The sequence below is a fragment of the Acinonyx jubatus genome, chromosome D1 (assembly GCF_027475565.1).
Source record: "Acinonyx jubatus isolate Ajub_Pintada_27869175 chromosome D1, VMU_Ajub_asm_v1.0, whole genome shotgun sequence".
In the NCBI taxonomy this organism is placed as follows: domain Eukaryota; kingdom Metazoa; phylum Chordata; class Mammalia; order Carnivora; family Felidae; genus Acinonyx; species Acinonyx jubatus.
The window spans coordinates 12,796,824-12,823,932 of record NC_069390.1 but is presented as its reverse complement, the minus strand read 5'-3'; the positions used below and the strand labels follow the sequence as shown (position 1 = coordinate 12,823,932).

Here is a 27,109-nt window from a genome sequence, read left to right as displayed (position 1 = left end):
ATGCTCTCCTTGGACCCAAGGCTCTTGAGGTGGGGGTGGGGTGCGAGGGGGGAGGAGGAGGGGGAGGCGGGCAGACCCAGGAGCTGGGGGCTGGAGGCCACTGGCTGGGGCTAAAGGCAGCCGGGGAGTGAGGCCGCTCAGCTGGAGGAAGGAGACAGCTCCAAGCCCCCAGGCAGAGGCCACGCAGGTAGGAGAAGCCCCAGCCGTTTCTAAGTGGCCCCTCCAGCTGCCCAACCCCTCTCCCACCTTCCAAGGCCTGGAGCCTCTACGCAGAGCCCCAGAGTCGGAGAAATCCAGGCTCTTCGCTAACCCTCTCCACCGCTTTGTCGGCTCTCTTTAGATGCCAGAGGTCAGGGACCCAGCCCTAAGGTGTTGGGCAACTAGAGATCAGCCCACAGGTGGCCATTCACAGGGAGGACCGGACAGGGGCAGAGAGGGTCTTGGGAGTCCAGGCCAGCTGGGGTGGGAGGCAGACTCTCTAAGCAGTTGAGACTGGTTTCTCCAAGGGAGGGTCACTGGCTGGCGTGGGGGATGGTGGCAGCCTCAGGACCACCAGAAGACAGGGTGGGAGGCAGGGGTTCGGGGTCTCATGAACAGAACCGTAAAGCGTCGTCTACAGCATTTGGAGCTTGGGACTCCAAGCTCCTGGGTTCTTTTTCTCCCAGTCAGCCGAGAGAAACCCAGAGAGGGAAAGGGACACAAAATGTAGGCTTCCTGGGGAGGAAGGAGGAAGGGAAGAGGAGAGGGAGGAAGGGAGGGAGGACGGCACCCGCCATGCATGGTAGAGAGAGAGCTGCACTCGTCAGCCACAGCCAACCGCCCTCGCCTGCCAGCGGGGTGGCCCTCACTCTGGGCCCCTGGCTGGGGAGCTGGTGGGAGCCGCATCCCTGTGGGCGGAAGCGCCAGGCTGGTTGTCAGGAGACCTGGATTCTAGATATGGCTGAACCATTCAATTGTCCTGTGACTTTACTCAAGGGACTCCAACTCCGCGAGCCTCAAGTGCCCGATCTGTAAAATGGGGCCAGTAACGCCTACTTCCAAAGGGCGAGAGCGAGGAATGAGTGAGGTGGAACAGGGCACCACACCATAAGCTGTCAACCTCCTGTAGAATCGTTAGTGTTGGGGTGGGATGGTGCTATCCTGGCTTCTCACCTCCTGAGTCTCTTCACTCCTTATCTATTTATGACGAGCCTGCAGGGCGGAAAGCTGAGGTGATGAACACACAGGACGGCGGAGGTGTGTGTGTGTGTGTGTGTGTATGTGTGTGTGTGTGTGTGTGCACCTGCCCGTCCTTCCCCACCCCCGCCTCCCCCACAGTGTGAGGCATGTAGACAAAGGGAAAGATGGCTGCAGCCCTCCTCTATGTCTCTGCCAAGCACCACCGCGCTTCGAGGTGTAAAAGGGGCTTGTGGACATCTTACTGGCCTTCCGTTCTCTCTGCCTTGTCTCACCAACTAAATGCCCTCATGGCTGGGTCAGGACATCACGAGCTGATGTGTGCCGAGCGCTCCCTTCTGGGCACCTACCCGGCTGGCTCAGTCGGTAGAGCACGTGACCCTTGATCTCAGGGTTGTGAGTTCAAGGCCCACCTTGGGCGTGGAGCCTACTTAAAAAAAAAGAAAAGAAAATCGGATGCGTAACGTACTGAGTCACCCAGGCACGCCAAAGTTAAGATTTCCCTTACTATGGGGTATCTAGAATCCACTTATGCGCTAAAGAAGTTGTGTATCTCTAAAAGGGTAAAGAGTAGGCCGTTTCTGGAATAACCTCAGCCAAAGACTACATCCCCCCCAATCCTAGCCCCTATTAATGTCTCAGGAGGCCCTCGTTTTCCGCAGAACAGTTTGGAAAACCTGATCTAGATGAATCCTATGTTTGTCAGTGAAAACTGAGCACTTGAGAAGGAAAGGGTCTGTTCAGGTCTCAGAGGGAGCGACCAGGAGATGGGGGGGGTCAAGCCAGCTCTCGGCCTCCTGGCTCCCTGCTGATGTGCATTCCATCCTGCTGGTTAGTTTCCAGTTAATCCATTGCTGGAGCCGCTCAACCATGAAGGGGCTCTAGCGGGAGGGGTGCGAGCATCTTTGCAAATTCTAGCCGGCTTCCTCAGAAGCGGTGGGGGCACCAAATCTAGGGACCCCAGGGATCCGGCCTGGGGGCAGTAAGACCCGAGTGGGTGGCAGGAACAGAGCCTTGTCACCAGTCCGCCTGTCTTCCTGCCCCTGTCCCAACTGCCCGGGTGCCCTGGGTACCGTGGCCCAGAATGGTGGCATCGCAGAGGGCAGGAGGTATTTTTAGCCAGTGACAGGAGTGCCTACTTCACTTACCATCTGAGTCATGCCCTGAACACTATTTGAGGATTGTTTTCTTTGTAAACAGACACCCAAGAAGGGCAGGGAGATGAAGGAGGTGGCCCTGTCCCCCCCACCCACCTGTTTTTGTACATCCTACAGTAGGTACAGTACTTGGATAGGGAACCTCACGTTGAGGTATCATAATGTCCCTCTCCCCCGACTCGTCCCTGGCAGTTGGAGGCTCAGATGTCTCTGGCAGAGGTTAGGGAGAGTACGTTTCTATTCTTCACCAAAACAAACTCTTCCGTGTCCAGGCCCAGCTTTTCTGAGAACCACAGGTGGACCGTGCCAAAGCTGGGGCAGCTAGGAGAGACCCAGACACCAGCTGGCCCAGGTTTTCCCAGATTTCGGGCATTTTTACACCACCCCCAGAATTAAGCCACATCTGTGCCACCTGTATCCTTTCCTGAATGCCTTCCTTTGCATTAACTTATTTTTAAATTCAATAAATGTATTTTCAAAAGAAACCTTATCTCCCTAGTGGAAATGGACACTCAATATCACCGGCCAGGAAGAGAAAGGAACTGTAAACATAAGTACAGTGGAAACAGAACAGCCCTATCACATTCTATCTATATACTCCCTCCTGCTTTGGGCTCCATTAAAACAGGAAAGTAGCCGCTGTCCCACAGGCGTTCCCCGACGCCGGCACCACATTGTACACATTGTAACCATCTCGTTGGCTTCTTCAGAAAGAGGCAAACTCATTGAAGAGGCATCATAGGATCTAATGTTCTCTAGAGCCCAAGCCACAGCCCGCAGAGGGCTGTTAGGGGGGGCGCCATCCAATGTCAAGTCACCGTGGCCCTGTACCCCTTCACTTTATCACAGTGAGAAAACTTCATGTCTTGCTCAAGTCACAAGCCCAGGCATTGGGGGACCTGGGACTGAACAGCAGGCCTCCAGACTCTGGGGCCAGCGCTTTCCGCGCGTGGGGCCTTCACCTCACACGGCAATGGGGCACGACCAGGTCTGCTTGTCTCCACTTTCCAGAGATGGAGCAGAAGGAAGGGGAGCCCTCCAAGGACGGGACCACTGTCTCCCCAGCCGCAGAGGCCCCGGTGACGCAGGGAGGTGGAGCCTCTGCAGAAAAGGAGGCCAAAGCTACAGAGAAGAAGATCCTCAAAGAGGGGCCTCCGGAAAGAGCACTGGCCGAGGCCAGCACGTCAGCTGAATTTCAAGGGGAAGCAAACGGGTGGGATGAGGTCAAGGTGGAAGCCAAAGGGGAGGCAGAACTTCACAAGGAGGGCGGCGGGAAGGAAGAGATCACGGCGGCTCCTCAGGAGACCGCTGATGGGAAGGAAGAGACCCAGCTTGACCCCAAGGAGGCCAAGGAAGGGCAGGAGACCACGCCGGCCTCCGAGAAGCAGCAAGCTGACGAGAAGCAGGCCGAGCCTGAATCTAGGGAGGAAGCCCACGTGAGTGAGGAGGCCAAGGCTGAGCCCAAGCAGGCCACTGGGGAGCGGGAGGCCGAGACTGGGGCCGAGGAGGCTGATGGGAAGGAGGGGGCCACAGTGGCCTCTCAGGAGGAGAGCGACAAGCCGGAGGGGCCTGCAGCGGAAGCTCAAGGGAAAGCGGGTGCCCCAGAGGCCGTGTCGGACTCAGAGACGAAGGCTGCCGTGGAAGAGGAGGAGGCCGAGGCTGAGCCTCAGGAGGCTGACGTGAAGGAGGCGGTGAGTCAGGCAAAGGAGGGGAGGCAGGAGGCCCCCACAGTGTTCTGGAGTCCCTGGCAGCCCAGGAAGCAAGCCCCCGCCCTGCCCCGCGTTGTTCCTTTGAGAAAGTCCAGTCTTCCCACTGACATCGAGAGCCTGGGGTGGGGCCCGTGGCCCCAGGCTGCCTTCTAGATCTTTCTGCAGTCCTCACGAAGACTTGGGCAGGCGCTTGTGTGCCCATGAGCCCGCACAGATCGTGTTCGTTCCAGGAGTCAGGTGGTCCCCAGGAAGAGCAGGACCAGGATGTGGAGAGAGAGTCGGAGGAAGGAGCAGGAGTGATTCCCAGCTCCCCCGAGGAGTGGCTCGAGAGCCCCACGGAGGAGGGCAGTGGTCTCAGCCCAGGTGAGTGAGTCCAGGGAGCTCCCCTGAGGGGGGTGCAGACAACACGACAGGGGAGCTCCAGCTTCTCTCCCCACCTTTCCCTCCCTCCAGCTTCTCTCCCCACCTTTCCCTCCCTCCAGCTTCTCACCCTCCCATTCCCTCCCTCCAGGTGGGTTGGGTCCAGACACCGCAGCAGCTTCAGGAGAGACCAGTCCTTCGGCCAGGTAATGTCAAGGTCTGGGGCCCCAGCTCCAACTCTCTCTACCACATGCTCCTTTCAAAGTCTACCCCCCGAGCCTGGGTCTCCCTGGTGCCTGAACTTGAGATGCTCCAGGATTCCTGGCTTTCGGTCCCCTGTCCCAGGGCAGAGCCCACGAAACCAAAGGAGCCGGAGAATGGGAGCAAAGGAGGGGGGAGCGTGCCTCGACCACTCACTCCTACTCCCCTGCTAAAGCCTCCTCATCCTCGGCGTCCTTGACAGATCTTCACGGGGCTCCTCATCGTGTGGCTCGGCACATTCCCTAACGTCAGCACGACCCACAGAGCATGAGCAGAAAGCCTGAGTTCAGACCATGACTCTGCCACTAACCAACTGTGTGACCTTGGTTTTGTCACTTTTCTCCTCCTCTGCCAAGTGGGCACCGTGACCGTGCCTACCTCGGAGGATTACTGTGGGGCTTAAGTGACATAAAATGTACAGAGCACTTGGGGCGCCCAGCTGGCTCGGTCGGTAGAGCATACAACTCTTGATCTCGGGGTCATGAGCTCGAGCCCCACGCTGGGCTGAGAGATTACTTGAAAAGAAAATGTATAGGGGTGCCTGTGTGGCTCAGTTGGTGGGGCACCGACTTGTGGTTTCGGCTCAGGTCATGGCCTCGCGGTTTTGTGAATTCGAGCCCCGCGTCAGGCTCTGCGCTCCCCCTCTGGCCCTGTCTCCATCTCTCTCAAAATAAATAAATAAACTTCAAAAAATAAAAATAAAACGTATAAAGCCCTTAGCACAGTGCCTGGCACACAGCAGGTGCTGGATAAAGTGAGAGCTTTCTTGCCATCGCGTAACTTAACCCATTAGAAGAAGCTTCCTTTATTTTGACCTGAAATTCACCTCCGCGTCGCTTTTGTAGGGAAAGGTAATGGGTCAGTGTTCTCTGAGCACTCGGACAGTTACGCGACAGGCAGAGCTGGGTGTTCTCCACTCCCCCTCGCTCTCAAGCCTTAGAGCCCCCTTGGTAGGTAGTTCTTCTCGTCCCCAGTTTACAGACGAGGATGCTGAGACTCAGAGAAGTGACAGGATAGTCCCAAGATCAAATAAGAGGCAAAGCCAGGATTCAAACTCCCGTCAGACGTCACACTTATCTTAGTTCCGCCCACACATCTCACCAGACCACATGCTCCCAAAGTTACACCGAACTTCATCATCCCGTCTTGACCCGCCTCCCAGTGCTGGGCACAGAGAAAATGTGTTCAGGGAGTGGGGACCTCAGCTTCCTAGGCCTCTTGTGGCTGCAGGGAGCTCCCACCCTGGCCAGCCCCCTGCCCCCCCCCACCACCGCCCTGTACCCTATAGTGGCGGCTCCCAGCCCCTCTCACACTTCTCTGAACCTTCCCCACAGTGAGTCTTCACCCAGCGATGCACCCCAGACTCCCACGGAGCCCCCTCCCTCACAGGAGAAGAAGAAAGAGAAGGCACCGGAGCGCAGGGTGTCGGCCCCTGCCCGGCCCCGGGGGCCCCGCGCACAGAACCGCAAAGCCATCGTGGACAAGTTCGGAGGGTAGGGTGCGGGCTGCGCTGGGCTGTCCCCGGGGAACCGCGGAGGGGAGGCCCGGCCGAGGTGGGGGCACTGATGTCTGGGTCCGGGGCTCCTCCCTGATGGGACCTCCTGTGGGGTCTCACGTCTTTGGCCTGGCCTTCTCCACCCCACCCCCTCCCTGCAGGGCAGCCTCGGGCCCCACGGCCCTGTTTCGAAACACGAAGGCAGCGGGGGCAGCCATTGGCAGTGTCAAGAACATGCTCTTGGAGTGGTGCCGGGCCATGACCAGAAACTACGAGGTGGGCACGGAGCAGGGGCGATGTGGGGCAGGGGACCCTTCCCCGGGGCGGCAGGTCTGAGCGGGGCTGAGCCCCAAGGCAACGTCCAGGCTCACCGAGGCCTGCTCTGGGCTCCCTCCCCTGCAGCACGTGGACATCCAGAACTTCTCCTCCAGCTGGAGCAGCGGCATGGCCTTCTGCGCCCTCATCCACAAGTTCTTCCCCGATGCCTTCGACTACGCTGCCCTGGAGCCCTCACAGCGCCGACACAACCTCACCCTGGCCTTCTCTACCGCTGAGTAAGCCGCGGCCACGCGTGGCAGTGCCGGGGTGGGGGTGGGGGGGAGCCCGGGAGCCGCTGAGGCGCGTGCTGCATTCACCCGGGTTGGGGAGTGGGGTGGTCAGAGGGAGGCCGTGGCCACACGCTCGTGAACCCAGCAGACACTTTGTGACGGCCGGGAACTGTTTCAGGGCGTAGCAGTAGATGAACTCGGCAAAATCCCTGTTTGCCAGGGCCTACATCCTAAAGGGAGGGACGGATCATAAACACACACCCCGTATGAAATGTAATGCCGGGGGCGGGAGTAGGTGCCCGAAAGAAAATGCAGGCAGGGTAAGAAAGAGAGGAGAAGCCGGCCTGCTGTTTTCGACAGGCTGGTGGCTGAGATTTGGGGCCATGGTCTGACTCTGCCATTTGTTAGCTGTGTGACCTTGGACAGGCTCCTGTACCTCTCTGAGCCTTCACATTCTGATCTTTAAAATGGGCACGGCATTTCCTCCGTTGCAGGATTACGGTGAGAACTGGGTAAATAAGTAAAGTATAACCGTGCCTCACCCACGGCAAACTCTGCGAAAAAAAATCTTAGCTGTCATTCCTCTATTGTGATGAATGACATCACACTTTTTATGATGATTATGATTCGGAGCCACCTGGTGGCAACAGACTCTGCAGAGGATGTCGCCAGTGAGGGCAACTCTGAGGCCCCGGAGTAGACACGAGGGCACCCCCAAAGCCCTGGGACAGGAAATAGGTCACAAGGGACAGTAGCAAACACCTTGGTCTGGAACGCTGAGCCCTCTCATCGAGTCCAGACCTGGCCACCAACCTGCCGGGAAGCCCTAAGGCCGCAACGTTCCCAACTCTGGGCCTGTGTGTCCCCTGTGGGCAAAACGGGAAGAGTGAGGCCGAACCATACTTTTTTCTTTTTTTTTTTTTTTTTTCTTTCTTTCTTTCTTTCTTTCTTTCTTTCTTTCTTTCTTTCTTTTTCTTTCAATATATTTTTTAAGTTTATTTGTTTATTTTTATTTATTTTTAATTTTTTTTTAACATTTATTTATTTTTGAGACAGAGACAGAGAGTGAACAGGGGAGGGTCAGAGAGAGGGAGACACAGAATCTGAAACAGGCTCCAGGCTCTGAGCTGTCAGCACAGAGCCCGACACGGGGCTCGAACCCCACGAACCGTGAGATCGTGACCTGAGCCGAAGTCGGACGCTTAACCAACTGAGCCACCCAGGCGCCCCTATTTATTTTGAGAGAGAGAGAAAGAACGCAAGCAGGGGAGGGACAGAGAGAGGGGGAGAGAGAGAATCCCAAGCAGGCTCTGCGCTGTCAGCACAGAGCCCTACGTGGGGCTCTATCTCATGAGCCGTGAGTTCATGGCCAGAGCCGAGATCAAGAGTTGGACACTTAAACAACTGAGCCATCCGGGCGCCCCTGAGCTGTGCTTTTCAAATGGGGTCTTTCTTTTCCAGCAGGTTCCTCACACAAAATATTAAGTGAATGCCCAACATATAAAATGGATTAAATGGGGACTTTTTATTTTTTTTAAACTTTCCTTTAACTAAATAACACTTTCCTTATGAAATTTAGATATTGCTTCAAACACAATCTCATTCATAGAGCTTGACGTTCATGGCTGTAACACGTATGTAATCAAATGGGCACAGAAGGCCCAAAACATGTCCTAACCCAAACGATAGTTGTCCACAGCCTGGATGACATTGGACCACGTGACCCGTTAACATGAATCATTAGAACCCTCTGGCTTCTTGGTTATTGGAGCTCGTCCCTCTTCTCCTCAGCCACCTGCTCATGGTTATGAGTTTCTGCCAATAACTACACCACGTGCAAAATCTTGGTCTCAGACATTCCGCTCTCTACCTGTCCCCACCCCTCGCCCTTCTAACTCACTTGGTTTAACACCATCACTGCAAGACATTTTTTGCCCCGTGGGGACTTCTAATCCATTAACCTCACCATTTTCCACTCTCTATCAGCTTGCTTATGTCTTCGATTTCATGGTCTATCAATGTCGTCACTCAAGGGGGGACCTTTCTAGGTCGGGAGGGGCTCCTGGAGCACACCAGCTCAGCACCCAACACCCTTCCCAGGATGCTCCCTGAGGCATATGTATGGGGCCCTCAGGCACCAAGGATGCAATTGGAAAACCATCAGCCTTGATATTCCAGAAGATCCCTTTCAGGTTCACGTTTTCCTGCCAAGGGATGGAGTGAGTGCCCTGGGGTGGGAAGCCGAGGAGGTCAGGAGCACCCCGTCCTGCTCTGGGCTCAGAAGCACCTGTCATGATGATGAGAAGCCCCATGACTTGAGGGTGGTTAGGTGCTGGGTGTCATGCTGAGCGCTTTCCTTGGGTCCCCTCTCATTCTATCCTGTCAGCAGTCTTACAGCGTGGGTAGCAGTAGTGGGGTCACTCGACATCCTAGTCCATACAGGAGGGCAGTGGCAGGGCCGTGACATGGGAATGAACCCCCCCAGTCGAGACTGAGAGCTCTGAGTGAACATCAGGAACCATGTGTCCCCGGCCTGCAGGACACAGGTCATTGTCCTCCTCCTGCTGCTGCCTGGCCATGGTTCCAAGCCAGAGCTGCAGGCAGGCAAACTGAACCATCAGGTGACGATGCCGAGCTGCCAAGAAGCATCGGGCAGGAGCAAAAAGGGAAGGATGTTGGTGGGGATGCGCGGGGCTGGAGGATGCAGAGGTCGACCTGCCGAGCTCGAATCCTGCCCCCTCCTTCTCAGCGCTGTGACTCTTGGCGGCTGACTTCGCTTTTCTTTGGGTTTGGTGTGATGAGGCGTGCAAAGTAAGGGGGCCCCTGCCACAGCCATCGCCTCCCACTGCCCCGTTCGAGAACTCACCTGATCACCATGGAATCCTGGGATGAGGGGGAACAGCAGTGCCCCGGCCCCCAGAGGGCTCCATCAGCTGTGCTGCCCGAGGAGCCCGGCCCCACCCCCCAGGCCCTGCGGGAATGAAGCTTCTCCCGCGTAGGGGACCAGCACCCTGACCCACACCCCAGAGCTGACACGACTGCATTGGGTGTCAGGGAGCACAGCCCATTCCAGGAAATCTTCCAGTCTGTGCCTCCCTCCTGACTCTCAGGCCAGTCCAGCTTGGGTTTCAGCCCAGCCGCCGTGAGCCCCGAGAGAGGATTTCTGCCGGACCCCCAGATTCGCCTACAGCTGGCACCCATGGCAGGTTGGCAGGCTGGGACCCGCACCCAGCTGCACGGCAAGGGTGCCAGGGGCAGGCTTAGGGTTGAATTCCAGCTGCGTCACTGTGACCTTGAGGAAATCCCCCAAATGCTCTGAGCCTCCAGCTCCTCTTCTGCTGGTTGAGGATGGAGGCGGGGAGTACATGAGACCACTCCCGGGGAAACCCGGATAAAGTACATGGCATGTGGTACCAAGGCCCCAACAGTGGTTTGCTCCGATTATCGGCTTCAGCAAAGCCAGCAGCACGTGGCCCCGAAGAGCAGCTGGGAAGTTAGAAAAAGAGGACCTGCTGCTAAACTCCACGCAGTCCCTCAAACACTCGAAGCACTCCTGCCTCAGGGCCTTTGCACATGCTGTTTCCTCTGCCTGGAATCCTCTTCCCTCAGACACGCCCATGATTTACTCTAAGAAGCCTTCCCTGAGCACCCTATTAAAAAAAACACCCCCTAACATAGGGATATACCCTATCTCCCTTCCCTGCCTTATTTCTCCGTAGCACCTCTCACCATCTGACGCGCTGTCTGTGGCATGTTTGATTACTGCCTGTCTTCTGCCACAAGACTGTCAGTGAGTGACACGAGTGAGGGAGTCTGGGTTTTGCACGGTGCCGAATTCCCCACGCGAGTGCCCGGCACATAGTAGGTCCTCAGGAAATGCGTAGAGACTGCATGAATATGGAGACTGCGATGGTGCAGATGATGCGAGCCGCGCTCTGGCTAGGACTGGGCTTCCATGCTCTAAACTCTTACCGAGGGGCCTGGCCTCCCAGACGACAGGTGTGCCAGCACGTGGAAGGGGCGGGTTAAGGCAGAACTGGAAACCAGAGGTTTCCATGCTCCCACACGAGCATGCAGAACTGGAAACCAGGGGTCCTCCCACACGAGCATGCACGGTGCACTGAAAACAGGGGCTTTGGAATCAGGCCAAGCTGCGTTTGAGTGTGGACCGCGAGGGCCTCGGTGATCTCGTCTGTACAATAGGACGGCCAGCCGAGATGATCTCCCCGCTCCAACACACACAGTTCTGTGGGTTTCATCCTTGCTGGGCTGCCCCCCTTTTCCCCTGCCCCCCACATCCTTCGGCTTTGGCTCTGCTCCTCACCACCCCCCAACCCTGCCCCTCAGGAAACTGGCCGACTGTGCCCAGCTGCTGGAGGTGGATGACATGGTGCGGCTGGCGGTGCCCGACTCCAAGTGCGTCTACACCTACATCCAGGAGCTGTATCGCAGCCTGGTGCAGAAGGGACTGGTGAAGACCAAGAAGAAATGAGGAGGTGACCGGCGCTGCAGGCGGAGGGGGGCGGAACGCCCGGCTGACCGGCCACGGCCCCCTGAGGCCGCCGGAGCTGGGGCTCAAGCGAGGGCAGGTGGCACCAGTCTTAAACGCATTAAAGGTACTTTTGTAAAATCCTGTCTGGCCCTTCAGTGCACCCTACACCCCCTGCCCAGGAACCTCGCTCACTCTGGGGTAATGAAGCCCAGCCGCCGGGCTTCCTCACCGGACACGATCTTCTCAACAACCACAACACCGTTCGGGAAAGTACGAGGGCCTGGGTCCCACCACTAAGCAGCTGTGTGACCTCGGACCAGTGAGTTAACCTCTCTGAGCCTCAGTTTACCATCTGAACAGTCACACCTCATGGACCTGTTGGGAGGGTTAAACGAGACGATGAAATGAACGGAAAGCTTTGCCCGGTGCCTGTCACATCAAGTGTTCGATAAGTGAGGCCGAAAGTAAATGCATTCGTATGTTTTGAGCCATCGGTGGTGTTTTTCCCGATTCTCTTCCCTCTTTCCACACTTCTCCCAAATTAGGGAATTCCAGAACAGGTGCTAGAAGATTCTCTGGAAACCTCAAACTAGGTTAGTGGGGCCTGGGGCGATTCCCTCAACTCAAAGATACCCTACATTTGTGTCTAAACTGGTGGTTTTCCCACAGCCTAGAACCACTGGCCCCTGAAAGTCCTTCCTCTGGGTTAAGTTAATCCCTTCGGCTTGGGCTGAAGTTTTGGCTTGGCTTTGTTTTTTCTATTGCTCATTAGAGATGCACCCCCTGAGCTGCTTATAATTTCCTGCTGACAATCCTGTCTGGCTCTATCAGTCTTTTGGAGCTTTGTGTGTGGATGAGAACAGCTCGTGAAAAACACAAACGAAATCCAGCCGGTTTGGCACTGCGGCAGGAGGTGTGGACTCTGCCCTGATTGGCAGAGCGGACCCGGGAACCCACTGAAGCACTCTGGGCCTCAGTTGCCTCATCTGTAAAGTGGGGGCATGTTGACAGCCTAGTCCCTCATGGCCAGCTTTGCCCACAGTGTTTGGGGTTACGTGACGCTCGAAGCCCAGAGAGCCACCAGTTCTGGGGAACAGGGCCACACCTTTGCGTAGATGGAGCTAACCCTCCGCCTCACCTTCTCCTGAGGAAACCACACCATCCTCTCAATAAACACTCAGCCGGTCTCCAAATTCATCTGTGACTTTAATGGCCGGACAAGCAGATGGTTTCTGTGGTCATCCTGGACTGGAAGCTGGAGGGCTTCCTCCCAGGCTGAAGCCTGGCCCCCAGAAACTGGTAACCTAATGGGATCGCATGTGGGGCGCCTGAGTGGCTCAGTCGGCTGAGCATCCGACTTTGGTTCAGGTCATGATCTTGCAGTTCGTGAGTTCAAGCCCTGCATCGGGCTCTCTGCTGTCCGTGCAGAGCCCGCTTCAGATCCTCTGTCCCTCTCTCTCTCTCTGCACCTCCTCCATTCTCTCTCTCACCCTCTCTCTGTCTCAAATTTAAAAAATTTTAAAAACACAAACCATATAGTCAGGGACGCCTGAGGGACGCCTGGGCGGCTCAGTCAGTTAAGCGCCTGACTTCGGGCCAGCTCACGATGTCACAGTTTGTGAGTTCAAAGCCCCACTTCGGGCTCTCTGCTGTCAGCACAGAGCCTCAGATCTCTGTCACCTTCTCCCTCTGCCCCTCCCCGCCTCTCAAAAATAAACATTAAAAAATATCACACTATAAAAAAAACCACATAGTCAGATTTCTGGATAGAGATTAGATTCTTCACTTCATGATTCATCAGGGGAAAAGGAAAGGTTTTGCGCATAAATCTAGACATGAAGTACCTATTAGCAGTCTGGCTGACTTCAAATACTCAATAAACAAATCACTCAAGTGTAAATATGATTCTCTCCAAGTGCCCTGCCCCCCCCCCCCATACTCCTCACCATCCCCTCTGCCCCTCTGCCTGGGCCCTAGGGGGATGCGAGGCGGCTCCTAGGTTCATTTCCTGCCAGCTGGCCTGAAGGCGACCTGTGTCTGTGAGAGCACGGAGCCCTGGAGAGCTGGCCTGTAATTGCACAAACGTGAACTCGTCTGCCTCTGAGGCAGAGAAAGAGCAGGAAAAGCACACTGTGGCCAGGTGAACGTGGGAATGGGTCCATGACACACACACACACACACACACACACACGCTCACACACACACACGCTCACACACACACACAGGCTAATGACTAGCTACTTAAGAAGGAAAACATGGAACAAATGAGAGGAGGCTCCAGCCGCACCCCCCCCCCCGGCCCCCCACAGCTTCCATGAAATGTCCGCCCGTCACAAAGAGAGGATCCAGCAAAGAGAGGGGTCAGAACCAGTTAGGAGGGCCGGTCGACTCCATACTTGAGGGTGAACTCCCTGGCCTCCCTGTGGAACAGCTCCGGATCTTGCTTCAGTAGGTCTGCGAGCTCCAACCGGACCGGCTGCCCCAGGTCTGGTCTGTTCACCAGCACGTTGAGGGCCTCCAAGACTGGGGAGAGAAGCCAGGTCAGGACATCAGGACGGAGAGAAAAATCCTGGGAAGGAGGCGATGGCAGCCCCCTCCCAGATCCCCTGGCACCTCCACGCTCAGTCCGTGGGGGACCCCAAGGAGGTCGATTTCTTAGGATGATGACATTACAACCAAGTTAAAAGCCCCTCATTCCTCACTGATGGTGCCCAAAGCCCTGTCTGGCTATGTCAGTGCTTTTCAAACCATGTTCCATGGCTTCATAGAAACGTCTCATCGTGGGGGTCAATGAGATAAATGGGGTTTCTGTTTCCAACAAGAGCCGCCCTGTTTTTCTGTTTGATATTAAGATTCCAAATAGCCCTAAGTCGGGCTCCACGCTGACAGTATATCGCCCGCTTGGGATTCTCTCTCTCCCTCTCTCTCTGCCTCTCCTCTGCTTGCTCTCTTTCTCTCTCAAAATAAATGAAATAAAAAAAAAATTTTTTAAAGGATTCCAAATAAATCAACTTTTATTTGGGAGAAGGGGTTCTGAGGCTCCAGACTATAAAGTGCTATTGCCCCGTGGCTCCTAACCTTTCACGGATGGCTCTGGGAACCAGGAGAAGGCGGTGGGCCCTCTCTCGAGGCACATGCACGTGTGAATACACGCCAACATGAAGTTCTAAGTTAAGAGTGCTGCACAGACCCCCTGAAGCTCACCCAAGGACCACTCCTCCTCCTCTTCCCCCACCCCCTGCTCCCCGGGACCTTGTTTCTAAGGCTAAGAACTCCTGAGCTGGTCCAGGGGCACCTGAGTGGCTCAGTTGGTTAACCGTCCAACTTCGGCTCTGGCTGTGATCTCACGGTTCGTGGGTTCGAGCCCCACGTCGGGCTCTGTGCTGACAGCTCAGAGCCTGGAGCCTGCTTCAGATTCTGTGTCTCCCTCTCTCTCTGCCCCTCCCCCACTCATGTTCTGTTTCTGTCTCTCAAAAATGAATAAATGTTAAAAAAAAAATTAAATAAACACTAAAAAAAAAAAAAATTCCTGAGTTGGTTCACGCACCAATGACGTTCACAGACTCTATAGAAATGCACTGTCCAATATGGTAGCCACTAGCCACATGCAGATCTCTAAATTGAAAGGAATTAAAATGAACTGCAATCAGGAATTCACACCAGTCGCAGGACCACACTTCAGGTGCTCCATCGCCACCTGTCACAGAGGCTAGGGAAGTGGACAGGGCAGCCATGGATCATTTCCATCACTATAGAAAGTTCTGCAGGGTAGTGCTGGTCTAGAGTCAGCCAAGCCCGGCTGTGAGTCCCAGCTCTGCCACCTGACAGCGGGACGACCACAGGCCAGTGCTTCACTTACCACAGGCCTCACTGTGCTCATCTATGCAATGGGCAATGAGAGCACTCCGTATGGGGCTGCTGGGGGACTGGATGAAGGTGGTGTGTGAAGCTCCTAGCACAGGGCAGAAAGCATTTAATCCACACGTACTGCCATTACTGGGCCAATCCCCTCAACTGTCATTTAGGGCTCTGAGCCTGCGAAGGAGCAGACCTCGGCAAGGTCCGCAGACAGAGCAACAGAGCCCGTCCCTCCCAGACCCGTGGCCACGCTGCTCTGTCCCACCTGCCCAGGTAGAAAGCCGAGGCAGGACCAGGTCAGCAGGCCCAGGATCTCAGGACGCATCCCTTCTATCTGAAGACAGGCTCAGCTGAGACCCGCCATTTTTATCTCCCCTCTTTGGGGCGTTTTCTGATTCAAAATCAGTCCCATCACCTCTCCTCCAGGATCAGACCCTCCTGTTAGGTGAGGCCCAGCCCCACCTTGGCAGGTCTTGGTGTAAGGACTCCAGTTCTCCTTGCTGATGATGGGCAGGCAAACCTCTCCATTGTGGCCCACGTTGGGGTGGTAGATCCTGGTGGTGAATGTCACCGTAGGGGGCTTGAACGGATAGTCCTCAGGGAAGTTGATGCGCAGGTGGAAAGCCTTGAGGTTGTAGGGTGGCTTCTCCTGCGCAAGAGAAGGGGTGAAGCTCTGTTCCAGCACAGGTCTGCTCTGAAAAGCCTGTTTCCCTCCCGGGGCCTTGGTCTGGCGGCCCCTCTCCCGGCCTCGCCCCTGGACTCCAAGGAGTCCTCTGTGGCACGCCCAGGTGGGACCATGAACGGACACGGGTGGCTCCTGTACTCACTGGGCAACTGAGCCGCGGATTAGTGGAGTCACAAAAGAACACTGGCCTGGGAGTCACAAAAGTCCCACCCTGGCTCTTTCTGTGCGACAACTGTGGGCCAGCCACCTCCCACCTTTGGGCCTCAGCTTCCTCGTTCGAAAACGGGGTCACATTTGACTAGGACTATCTCAGCTCTTTTTTTTTTTCCAATGGATAATTAATTTCTGTCCATTTCTATTGAAAAAGAATCGACAAACATGATGGTGTAAGTGGATGGTAAAATGACTACCACCATGGGCTCAGCGAACGTCCGTCTTCTCACACAGATACAATTAAAAAGAAAAGATGGGGCACCCGGGTGGCTCAGTCGGTTAAGCATCCAACTCTTGGTTTCGCCTCAGGTCATGACTGCATGGTTCATGAGTTTGAGCCCCGCATCCTGCTCTGTGCTGACAGTGCAGAGCCTGTTTGGGATTCATATTCTCTTTCTCTCTCTCTCTCTCTCTCTCTCTCTCCCTCTCTCCCTCTCTCTCTGCCCTTCCCCTGCTCTCTAAACAAACAAACAGGGGCGCCTGGATGGCTCGGTCGGTTAAGCGTCCGACTTCAGCTCAGGTCATGATCTTACGGTCCGTGAGTTCGAGCCCCGCGTCAGGCTCTGTGCTGACAGTTCGGAACCTGGAGCCTGTTTCGGATTCTGTGTCTCCCTCTCTCTCTGCCCCTCCCCTGTTCATGCTCTGCCTCTCTCTGTCTCAAAAATTAATAAACGTAAAAAAAAATAAACAAATAAATAAATAAACTTTTAAAAATTCCATCTATAGATGAGTTCATGGAGAATTTGTCTTTCTCTGCCTGACTCATTTCACTTAGCATAATGCCTTCAAGGTCCGTCCATGATGCCACAAATGGCCATCTCGGCTTCAACGTCTTTATGTTGCAAAAGAAGAATGCAATAGAAGAATGAAGCATGGGAGAAATCATTACGGGGGGGGGGGCGGAATGGAGAAAATGAGGGGATCATAAGAAGTCAGGGGCTTGGGAACGTAAAATGGTGCAGCCACTGTGGAAAAACGTACGGCAATTCCTCAAAAATCTAAACATAGAGGGGGCGCCTGGGTGGCTCAGTCGGTTAAGCATCCGACTTCGGCTCAGGTCATGATCTCATGGTTCGTGGGTTCGAGCCCCGAGTTGGGCTCTGTTGACAGCTCAGAGCCTGCAGCCTGCTTTGGATCCTGTGTCTCCCTCTCTCTCTGTCTCTCCCCTCCTCATGCTCTGTCTTTCTCTCTCAAATGGATTAAAAAATTAAAAAAAAAATCCAAACACAGAATTAGCACGGGATCCATGCTAACAACCCAAATACTCACTGATCGATGAATGCAGAAACAAAATGTGGCATACATGTACAATGGAATATTATTCACCCTTAAAAAGGAATGAAATTCTGACGTGTGCCCCAACATGGATGAACTTTGAAGACATTATGCTAAGTGAAACAAGCTAGAGAAAAAAGAACAAATACTGTATGACTCCACTTACGTGAGGTACCCAGAATAGTCAGATTCACAGCCATAAAATAGAAAATGAGATGCCAGGTGATGGGGCAGGGCAGGGGGAGAGGGAATGGGGAGTCAGTGTTTCATGGGTACAGAGTTTCGGAAGGGGAAGATGAAAACGTTCTGGAGGTGGGTGATGGGGACAGTTGCACAACAATGCAATGGGGTTAGTGCCCCTGAACTGTAAACATAAAAAGGGTAAATATTGTTATTGTGTACTTTACCATAATAAAAAAATTTTACAGAAAGAAAGAACTCAGGGGCTGGAGTGACTGGGGGTTAGGGGTAGCCAGGGGCCAGTAGAAGACCCTCCAGACTTCGAGCAACCTGAAAAACTTTCCTGGGTGCCTATTCTGTGCCACCTTGTGTTAAGAGCTTGACAAACATTAGTCCATGCAGCAGAGGGCAGGGGTTCCATGGACTTCGGAGCCACGGTATGAATATTGGCTCTGCCACTCTAGCTGTGTGACCTTAGGCAAGTAACTTAACCTCTGTGCTTCCCTATGACAATAATAGGCTTCTTCATACAGCTTATGTGAGAACTAAATGAGCTAATTTATGTTAAGGGCTTAGAACAGCACATGGAAAGCACTATCTGTGTGTCAGTAGGTAATACAGTAGGTATTATGAAAACTCACCACTATTAGCATCTACATTTTCAGATGAGGAAGCTCAAGTTCAATGTCTTGTAACTTGCCCAGGGCCCCAGTGGAGTGCTGGAGGGGAACCCAGAATTGCCAACTCTACGTCTCCACATGTGAGCACTAGTCTACACCCCTAGAAGGGGGGAGCCCCAGAATTTGGGTGACCCCAGCACAGAGTCCAGGGGCTTCCGGCTGCTTCCAAAGCTCCAGATCCTTTCAGAGCCTTCGTTACTGAGAAGACAGGACAAGGACATATGGATGTAAGCCCACAGTCAAAGTCTTAAGAGAACTCCTCTTAGTTAGCAGAGGGCAAAGGGGAGCCATAGGGGTCTTGGGTGTGTCTGAGATAAGAGATGGGGCAACTGTATAGGGCAGGTAAGGAAAATGGCTCAGCTTTTCATTCTTGATGATAAGAGACCAAGGCCTGTGCAGTGGAGACAGAGCCGAGCATGAGGCCTCAGAAAAGGACGGGAGAATGTCCATGTGTCCTGTCTGCAGGGTTGCATGCTGGGCTTCCTGGGTCTTAACAGAGGAGCCTTGGACTTGAAGGCCCTGGGAGCCCACCCCAGCTCTGCCTCAAGCCCACCATGTGGCTTTGAGCTCCTCCAGGAATCGGGATCCTCATCTGTAAAATGAAGAAGCTGGGCCACCCCGAGGGCTTTCATACTATACCTTAGGGTCAGCTGAGAAAGTCTGATTTCCTTCTAAGCTTTCGGTTTATTTTTCATTATTTTTTTTTAAGTTTACTTTATTTGAGAGAGAGAGAGAGAGAGAGCGAAAGTCAGAGAGAGAGGAGAGAGAGAGAGAATCCCAAGCAGGCTCCCCACTGTCAGCACAGACCCCCATGTGAGGCTCGATCTCACCAACTGTGGGATCATGACCCAAGCCGAGATCAAGAGTCAGGTACTTAGCCAACTGAGCCACCCAGGTGCCTCTGAGTTTGGGGCTTAAAAAAAGCACTCGGCTATTCTTCCAGCTCTGCCACCTTATTCTTTTTTTTTTTTTTTTTGCAAAAAAAAATTCATTGCTAAGTGCTTAGAGAAGAGTTGGCGTTTTATAGGTGTTGGCCAACTGTCTCACTGGAAGGGGGCTTCTTTGCTGAAGCTGTGGAGAATTGAACTTTAGTCTCAACAAAACTGCCATTGGATAAAAGTATTATGAAAACTCACCACTATCAGCATCTACTATTATATTATATTATATTATATTATATTATATTATATTATATTATAATTATATTATTATATTATATATTATATTATATTAATACTATTATATTATACTACTATTATGTCATTTTGGCAGCACTGATAATTGGAAGCTAATCATAAACTTATTTTGTTCTGCGTCAATATCCTAAGAGCCCTAGAATTTTTTTTTCCAATCTCAAAAGTGATCCTATTTTAGCCATTAGTAAATCATAGAAAAGTCAGTATCCTGCCACCTTATTCTGTGTGACCTTCTGTGTGACAAGTTACTCAACCGCCTCAGCCTCCATTTCCCCAACCCTAAAAAGATGTCAGTCTTCCTCACGGAGCGGTTGAGAGGGCTCAGTACGACTGCTCAGGCAATGCCCTGGAAACAGGGCTCGGTCCACAGTGGGTAATGAATGGCAACTCTTACTATTAGCTTTCAAAAGCTCATCCCGCTGTCAGCTTCCGTGATAAGAGGTGACAGGTGGGGCCACCTTGGTGAGCATGTACACGGAGACTGAGCTTTTAAGGAACAATCTGTCAGCTCATCCCACAGACCTGCCTGGGTTCTCCTTCCCCTGCCCTCCAACCATTCCTCCTTTACGGCTTCATCAGGCACCTCTGGGCCCCCTTAGCTGGCTGTTCCGCATCAGCCTTTGGTGCCCCAATCCCAAGTGTTGAGAGTGACGAAAACGTCTTTTGTTATGTTAATGAGGTGGCTTTGGAAGCACTTAAGGAGGGGGGCTATAGTCAGGGGGAACCAACCAGGGGGTTAGAGGGTTGGAGGGGAGAAGGGCTAGAGTTCAGCCACCAAAGGCCAAAGATTTAATCAATCATGCTTACGTAATAAAGCCTCTGTGAAAACCCAGAAGGGCAGGGTTCAGAGAGCTTCTGGGCTGGTGAACGCGTGTTGGCTTGGAGAGATGGCGTGTCCAGAGAGGGCACGGAAGCCCCGCGCCCTTCCCTCATCTTGCACTGGCAATCTAGCAAGTAAAATGCTTCTGAGTTCTGTGAGCCGCCCTAGCAAATTAAGTGAACCTGAAGAAGGGGTCACGGGAGCCTCTGATTTATAACCATTCAGTCAGAAGCAACCGGGACTTGGGACTGACATCTGAGGGGAGGAGGGGGAGGGTGTGTAAAAGGGACAGTCATGTGGAACCCAGCCTTTAATCTGTGGGATCCGATGCTATCTCCAGGGTAGATGGAGTCAGAAGTGAGTTAAATAGTAGGACACAGGACATCCAGGGGCGCCTGGGTGGCTCAGCTGGTTAAGCGTCCGACTCTTGATTTCAGCTCAGGTCATGATCTCATGGTTGGTGGGTTCAAGCTCCAAGTTGGGCTCTGTGCTTGCAGTGCGGGACTTGCTTGGGATTCTCTCTCTCCTTCTCTCTCTGCTCCTCCCCTGTTCGCACTCTCTGCCTCTCTCTAAATAAATAAGCATTAAAACATGATTTTGGGAGGGCGCCTGGGTGGCTCAGTTGGTGAAGCGTCCAATTTCGGCTCAGGTCATGATCTCGTGGTTCACAGGTTCGAGCCCCGTATCGGGCTCCGTGCTTCTGTCTCCCTCTCTCTCTGCCCCTCCCCTGCTCATAATCTGTCTCTCTCTCTCCCAAAAATAAATAAAACATTTTAAAAATTGTAAAAATATTGTTTTTAGTAGTAGGACACCCAGCTGGTGTCCTAAGAATTGCTTGGAGGTGGGGCAGAGACACCCCTGCACACGCTGGAATTGTGCTCAGACCAGAAGACGCCCCACCTTGGTCTTGCCGACTGTGATTTCACAGTATTCTCTGAAATGTGACGTCCCCCAGGTGTCCCTGTCGCCCACCTTCTGCCTTCTCACCCGCTCCTCCACCTTTACTCTCATCCACCTCAGAGCTAGCCTCCCTGGGGCATCTAATCAGTCCCTGGAGCACCTTCTAGCACCTTCTTCCTCTGGCCCCTGAGGCCCAGAGCAGCTGTCCTCACTCCAAGCCAGGTAAACGGATTGCTTCAACTAGCAGCCCACTGGACACGACCGAGGTTCGTATGTTGCCCCGAGTCAAGCCTTTCCCTATTTTTCAGGACTAAAGGCCGGCTGAAAGAGAAGAGGGCACAATCCAGGCCATTGCATTGTCAGTAAAAAGACCAAATCCTAAATAATCAAATGAATGGTTCTTTTTATCTTCCAAAGAGCTAATGACAAGTTTCACTGTTTTAATTTTTATGTCCATGTAATTAAAGGTGTATAATGACTCTCCCACAGAAAAGATCTTCAGTCTATTAATAATAAAAGAGAAATCCTGCACGCAGATTGGTCCACTAGAATATTATTTTCAGGGGGAGATTTTACTGAGAGAGATCTAATAAATGGAGACAAATCAGAATGGTAAAGATGAGTTATCTACGTCGCCATATGTAACAACAGTTGTCCTATCATTATATTATTGTACACCTGGAACTAATATACCACTGTAGGTTAACTATGCTAGAATAAAAAAGAAATAGTTGTCTGAAATATGATCTTTAAATTTATTTCTGGGGGACGCCTGGGTGGCTCAGTTGGTTAAGCATCCAACTTTGGCTCAGGTCATGATCTCGCGGTTTGTGAGTTCGAGCCCCGCATTGGGCTCCATGCTGAAGCTCAGAGCCTGGAGGCTGCTTCGGATTCTGTGTCTCCGTCTCTCTCTCCTCCTCCCCCACTCATGCTCTCTCTCCCTCTCTCAAAAATAAATACGCATTAAACAAAATTTTTTAAAAAGACTATCAATTTAAAAAAAACATTAATTTTTTTTTAATTTACTTATTTATTTGGAGGTAGAGAGTGTGCGTAGAGGAGGCGCAGAGAGAGAGGGAGAGATAGAGAAGCCCAAGCAGGCTCCGCACTGTCAGCAGAGAGTCCTGTGTGAGGCTCAAACCCACAAACCGTGAGATCATGCCCTGAGCCGAAATCAAGAGTTGGACACTCAACCAACTGAGCCACCCAGGCACCCCAGGAATATGACCTTTAAAAGAAAACAAAATACATTTTGGGTTTGAAGGAGCAAATTCTACCAACTACGAACAGGAACTTTATCCCCAGCCTCCGACAAAGGTCCAAAAGATCTTTTCTTTCTTCTTTTGATGCTGTTTGTCTGTTGTAGCTTCTTGGTGGGCTTGGTGACGGGTTGTCACCGGGTGGGCTTGTCCTACGGGTTTGAGGACAGGCTCTCCTACCAGATCCAAAAATCTTTTAACCTCTTCATCGGTCTGCTCTGACCTCAGAAGCAATCAGTCCAGAGACCTCATCTACCAACGACTGGCCTCCAGTTACAAAAAGGACTCCACGACAGGGGAAGTTCTCACCCAGTCCTCAGCCTCCCTGCCCATGGCTTTGGCCTGTCACCCTAATCAAAGGCCATGATCCCCGGCGACACTCACAGGCAGGAGGAGGGCGTGCCACACCAGGACATCGGCATCATGGCTGAACAGGTTCCGTAGGTATCGGGGAAGCTTTGCCTGGAGACTCTCCAGCTCCTGCAGGGGATGCATCAGTGAGCAGCTTGCCGGTCTCCCCTACTTCAGCCCCCCACCTCCCTGTCCCAGCAGCGAGCTGTCCCAAGTTTCAAAAAGGACACCCTCAGGGGCAGAAGCCAGCGAAGTCAGAGCCCTCAACTACTGAGCTCTCAGAATGTGTCAGGCACAGTGCTATGTGCTTTAAGTGACTTATCCGACTTCAGGCTCACCAAGCTCTGGAGGTACTGGGTGGGAGGAAGGTGCAGATCACTGCTTCCAGATGTTACCACTTGGGAGTAACTCTCTTCAGAGCCTTTCCTCCTGAAACCAAGATACCACCTGACCTCTGTCATCTTGCTGTCTTCCTGAAAGGGCCTAACTCTCTCCCTCCCTCCCTCCTCACAGCATGTCTGGCAGCGTGTCTGGCATGACGACAGGCCCTATGGTGCTCAGAGTGGACAGCAAAGACAAAGTCCTCCAGACCAGGCCTGGGGAAGGAAGACGGTTCAGACAGACCGCAGCAGAGAAACACATCACGCAGAGAAACAAGGGGACAAGGAGTGACTCACCCCGTCCCCTAGAGAGGTAGCCCAGATACCCAGACATCAGCGGATTCTCCCTACAGCCCTTTACGGAGCATCCTCTAGCGACACTTGAGTAAGAAGGGCCCAGCCCTCGAGAACTTTGCTGGAGTGATGGCAGAAAGGTGAATGTGACTATGTGAATAACGGGTATGGACACATAATAGGGAAGAGGACAGGGGAGCGGGAAGGTTTTGCAGAGGGCGCCACTGTGCCAGGCCATGCAGGGAAGGGGACAGGCACCAAGGCAGAGGCCGGGTCAGAGCAAAGATACAGTGTGTTCCATGCAAGCTCAATAGTTATTGATGGAAAAGGGATCCACGGTCAAGTACATCGGAAAGCACAAAGCTAAACAGATTCCTTTACTGCAGGACTTCCCAGAGCCTTCAATGTGCTATTGTGCATCACAAATCTCCAAGCTGTGTGCCCACAGCATGCAGAACTTCTCAAACACATCGACCAAGGAACCCGTCTCCTCTTCGGGGGTCAACAGACTTTTTTTTTTCTTTGAAAACAAAACAATAACAATAACAGATAAGAAGACATTCAAGGGCAAGGTCACATGCCTCTGGAACAGCAAATGGATATAAACCATTGGTTGTCACCTGGGGGCAGTTTGACCCCACACCCCCAGTGGACACTAGGCAATGCCTAGGCCTTTTTTTTTTTTTTTAAAGTAGGCTTCACAGCCAGTGCAGAGCCCAATGCAGGGCTTGAACTCATGACTCTGAGCTCAAGACCTGAGCTGATGAGGCACCTGGGTGGCTCAGTCAGTTAAGCATCTGACTCTTGATTTTGGTTGGGGCCATGATCTGATGGTTCATGGGATGGAGCCCCCGGTCAGGCTCTGTGTTGGCATCGCAGAGCCTGCTTGGGATTCTCTCTCTCCCCCTCTCCTGCCCCTCCCCCGCTCATGCACATGTGCACTTGTGCGCTCTCTCTCTCTCTCTCTCTCTCTTAAAAATAAATTAAAAAAAAAAAAAAAAAAGACCTGAGCTGAGATCAAGAGTCAGAACGCTTAACCGACTGAGCCACCAGGCACCCCTAGAACATTTCTGGTTGTCACACATTGGGGGAGTGATGCCAGCATCTAGTGGGTTGAGGCCAGGGATGCCGACAAACATCTTACAAAGAATTAGCCAGCCCCAGATGTCAACAGTAACGAGGCTGGGAAACTGTGGTATAAACAAAGGTGGCTCAAAACCAGTTCACAGTTTGGGAGGGGCTTTTCATACTGTGGACCACGTGAACTTTCTCTGAACCCCCAACACATAAACACAACCCTGGCCCCATCTCCTATCTCTTAGCTAGCCCATACTCTCTATTCATAACAAAAAACTGCTTCTTGTGCCTTCTGCACAGAGTCTCTGATCCCTCACTTATTATATTAAATTTTTTTTTAATGTTTACTTATTTTTGAGAGTGAGACAGAGTGCAAGCAGGGGAAGAGGCAGAGAGTGAGGGAGATACAGACTCTGAAGCAGGCTCCAGGCTCTGAGCTGTCAGCACAGAGCTTGACATAGGGCTCAAACTCACGAGCCCTGAGATTATGACCTAAGCCAAAGTCAGGTGCTTAACCAACTGAGCCACCCAGGCGCTTCTGACCCCTCATTTATTTTTCACTCCATATTTGCTACCATGAGTCCTAGCTCCAGTATCATCTATTGGCAAGAATGAAGTTCTAGGTCAAATAGAGAAGCTGTGGAATGGACACTTTCCTGACTTTACTATAACTGAGATCATTTGGGACATTTCATTTCTTTTTTTTTTAAATTTTTAAATGTTTATTTATTTTTGAGAGACAGAGACAGAGCATGAGTGGGGGAGGAGCAGAGAGAGAGGGAGACACAGAATCCAAAGCAGGATCCAGGCTCTGAGCTGTCGGCAAAGAGCCTGACATCAGGCTCAAACTCACGAACCGCGAGATCGTGACCTGAGCCAAAGTTGGATGCTCGACCAACTGAGCCACCCAGGTGCCCCTTGGGACTTTTCTGTTATAAATGAGTTCTGCCAAAAGATTCTGCAAGCCTGAGGATGTGAAACCCAACCTAGGACACTCAGCTCTTTCTTGAGGCCTATTAGGAAATCACCTGACTCAGAGAAATAGAAAATAAAAGTAAAGAGGCCACTGGAAGGGGGTGCAGGTTGGAGCCCTACCAACCTGGACTCCTATCCCAGTCCCATCACTCCTTACTGGGTGACCCTGAACAATCGAGTTATTCTCTCTGAGCCTCCACTTCCTCATCTGTAAAATGGGGGTATACGGCTTCTCTCACAGGGTTGCTGTGAGAATCTGATGAGCTAACGTAAATGGCCAGGCACTTAGTGGTGCCAGTGTGATAAATAGCGGCTCCTAGTTCTTTCCCACTTGGCTAGAAAGACCCTTTGCCCCACTTCGTTGCCAACCTCCGGATTTCAGTTCTTCTGGATTGAGCCTGCTCTGTGTTCCAACCTGAGACTATCTAACTCTCAAAGGCGGAGAGGAGAAAGCAGCCCTCTTCACCCCCTTAACCCTGCTCCCACTCTGCATACTGGAAGGGCACTTCCAAGAGAGTCAAAGTCTGGGGCATGTCAGACCCATTTCACCTGACCTCTCTTACTTCCCCACCTGTGCCCACCTCCTGGCTACACCCCTTCAAACACCCTGGGTTTTCCCATATCCTGGGGAATTTGACCCTTCCCATCCTTCCAGACCTCATTTCAAATTGTGTCCCTAACTGGAAACAAAGCTCAAAGGGAGGGGGGATTTTTGCTCATCTCTGCTTCCCTACTTCCTAGAACAGGAGCCAGCACATAACAGGCATTCGACAACATTTGTAGAAGGAATGAGTGTGCACCACCTACTCCGGGACACCTGCCAGCTGCGCCTTGGCATCTTTTCCCCCCGAGAATACCCAGGGAACTTTGTTCCCGATTCCTACTCAACACCCTATACTGGTCGGGACTCTAGAAACATAGGTACCCAATTAAGGGCGGGGCATGAGCTACTCCAAGGCAAAGACCTTGTTCTGGTTATCTCTGTCCCTAAACCCCTCCACTCCAGCAGAGAGCCTGGCTCCTGGAACCTTTCCAGCACCTCAGTGACAAGCAAGCAATTATTATCACAAGTTTCTTGTAGGAGAAAAGAAACCGAAACCAATTCGGGAGGAACAATCCGCATCCCCAGCGCAGCCCAGGGCGCCAGGGACAGCTCCGCTCCATACGCCCCCGCTTCCTCAGACTCCATCTCCTGCTCCTCTGGAAGACCTGCTCCTCCTCCGGGCCAAGCGGCGGTAATAGGGACAAATAACCGCGCTCGGAAAGCCGGGGGAGGGATGCAAGGAGCAGGTCACGGGAGGCGAGAGGAGCCGTGAGAGAGGGGTCGCCCGACCTCCTTACCTTCGCCACCCGCTTGCTGGCAGACATCTCGGGACCGAGCGTGGGGGCTTCCGGGCGCGGGGACTTCCGCTAGGACCTCGGCCGGCTAGCGGACTCGGAGCGCACCGCCCCCCAGCCACGCCCCCGGCGCCACGCCCCCAGCCACGCCCCCGCGGCGCAGAGGACTCGGGTTCCCGCCTACCCGCGCGGAGGGCTGGGCTCCCGGGACCCGCGCGCGCGCGCGCGGCCGGGGGCGCGGTGGGCCCGGGAGCGCGCGGCGTTGCTTGTCCCTCGCGCCCGCTGGGGGGCGCCGTGTACCGGGCGGCGAGCCCCCGGGGGCGCGGCGCCGGTGCGTCCATCCGGGTTCTAGATGTAGCTCCGCCGCCGGAGGTCGCGCGTGGCCCGGCATCCCCACCGGCGCTTTCATGCCGCTGCCGGGACACCCTTT

At 53.3% G+C, this 27,109-nt stretch overlaps 2 protein-coding genes across 7 annotated transcripts; one reads left to right on the top strand and one right to left on the bottom strand.

Moving 5' to 3' along the window:
- The first annotated feature begins 46 nt into the window (after window positions 1-46).
- Window positions 47-11,685, top strand: SMTNL1 (smoothelin like 1). 2 transcript variants are annotated; one of them, XM_053203151.1, is made up of 9 exons: window positions 64-187; window positions 976-1,236; window positions 3,345-4,024; window positions 4,273-4,405; window positions 4,554-4,608; window positions 5,998-6,156; window positions 6,320-6,434; window positions 6,561-6,712; window positions 11,054-11,685. In XM_053203151.1, the coding sequence occupies exons 2-9, from the start codon at window positions 1,215-1,217 to the stop codon at window positions 11,196-11,198; spliced, it is 1,461 nt and encodes a 486-aa protein (XP_053059126.1). In that variant the 5' UTR covers window positions 64-187; window positions 976-1,214; the 3' UTR covers window positions 11,199-11,685. The 2 variants fall into 2 exon arrangements, with proteins under 2 accessions (XP_026901094.1, XP_053059126.1); XM_027045293.2 differs by lacking the exon at window positions 976-1,236 and having other exon boundaries at window positions 47-187.
- Window positions 11,686-12,957: 1,272 nt separating this feature from the next.
- On the bottom strand, window positions 12,958-27,020 carry UBE2L6 (ubiquitin conjugating enzyme E2 L6). 5 transcript variants are annotated; one of them, XM_015077460.3, is made up of 6 exons: window positions 26,683-26,742; window positions 23,637-23,809; window positions 22,954-23,044; window positions 22,649-22,744; window positions 15,519-15,705; window positions 12,958-13,721 (listed from the first exon to the last, which is right to left on the bottom strand). In XM_015077460.3, coding segments are annotated over exons 2-6 (528 nt in total). In that variant the 5' UTR covers window positions 23,639-23,809; window positions 26,683-26,742; the 3' UTR covers window positions 12,958-13,569. The 5 variants fall into 5 exon arrangements, with proteins under 5 accessions (XP_014932946.1, XP_026900890.1, XP_053059127.1 ...); XM_027045089.2 differs by lacking the exon at window positions 23,637-23,809 and having other exon boundaries at window positions 26,683-27,020; XM_053203152.1 differs by having other exon boundaries at window positions 22,954-23,809.
- Between the last annotated feature and the right edge of the window lie 89 nt (window positions 27,021-27,109).

Excerpts from the sequence above, each read along its gene's own strand:
- SMTNL1 (XM_053203151.1), top strand. The coding sequence starts at position 1,215 with ATGAACACACAGGACGGCGGAG. Across the intron at positions 4,025-4,272 it reads AGGCTGACGTGAAGGAGGCG|GAGTCAGGTGGTCCCCAGGA; the intron begins GTGAGTCAGGCA and ends TGTTCGTTCCAG. Across the intron at positions 6,157-6,319 it reads ATCGTGGACAAGTTCGGAGG|GGCAGCCTCGGGCCCCACGG; the intron begins GTAGGGTGCGGG and ends CCCTCCCTGCAG.
- UBE2L6 (XM_027045089.2), bottom strand. The coding sequence starts at position 27,020 with ATGGACGCACCGGCGCCGCGCCCCCGGGGGCTCGCCGCCCGGTACACG. Across the intron at positions 22,745-22,953 it reads CCCAGTACCTCCAGAGCTTG|GAGCTGGAGAGTCTCCAGGC; the intron begins GTGAGCCTGAAG and ends CATCCCCTGCAG. Across the intron at positions 15,706-22,648 it reads GGCACGCCCTCCTCCTGCCT|GAGAAGCCACCCTACAACCT; the intron begins GTGAGTGTCGCC and ends TCTCTTGCGCAG.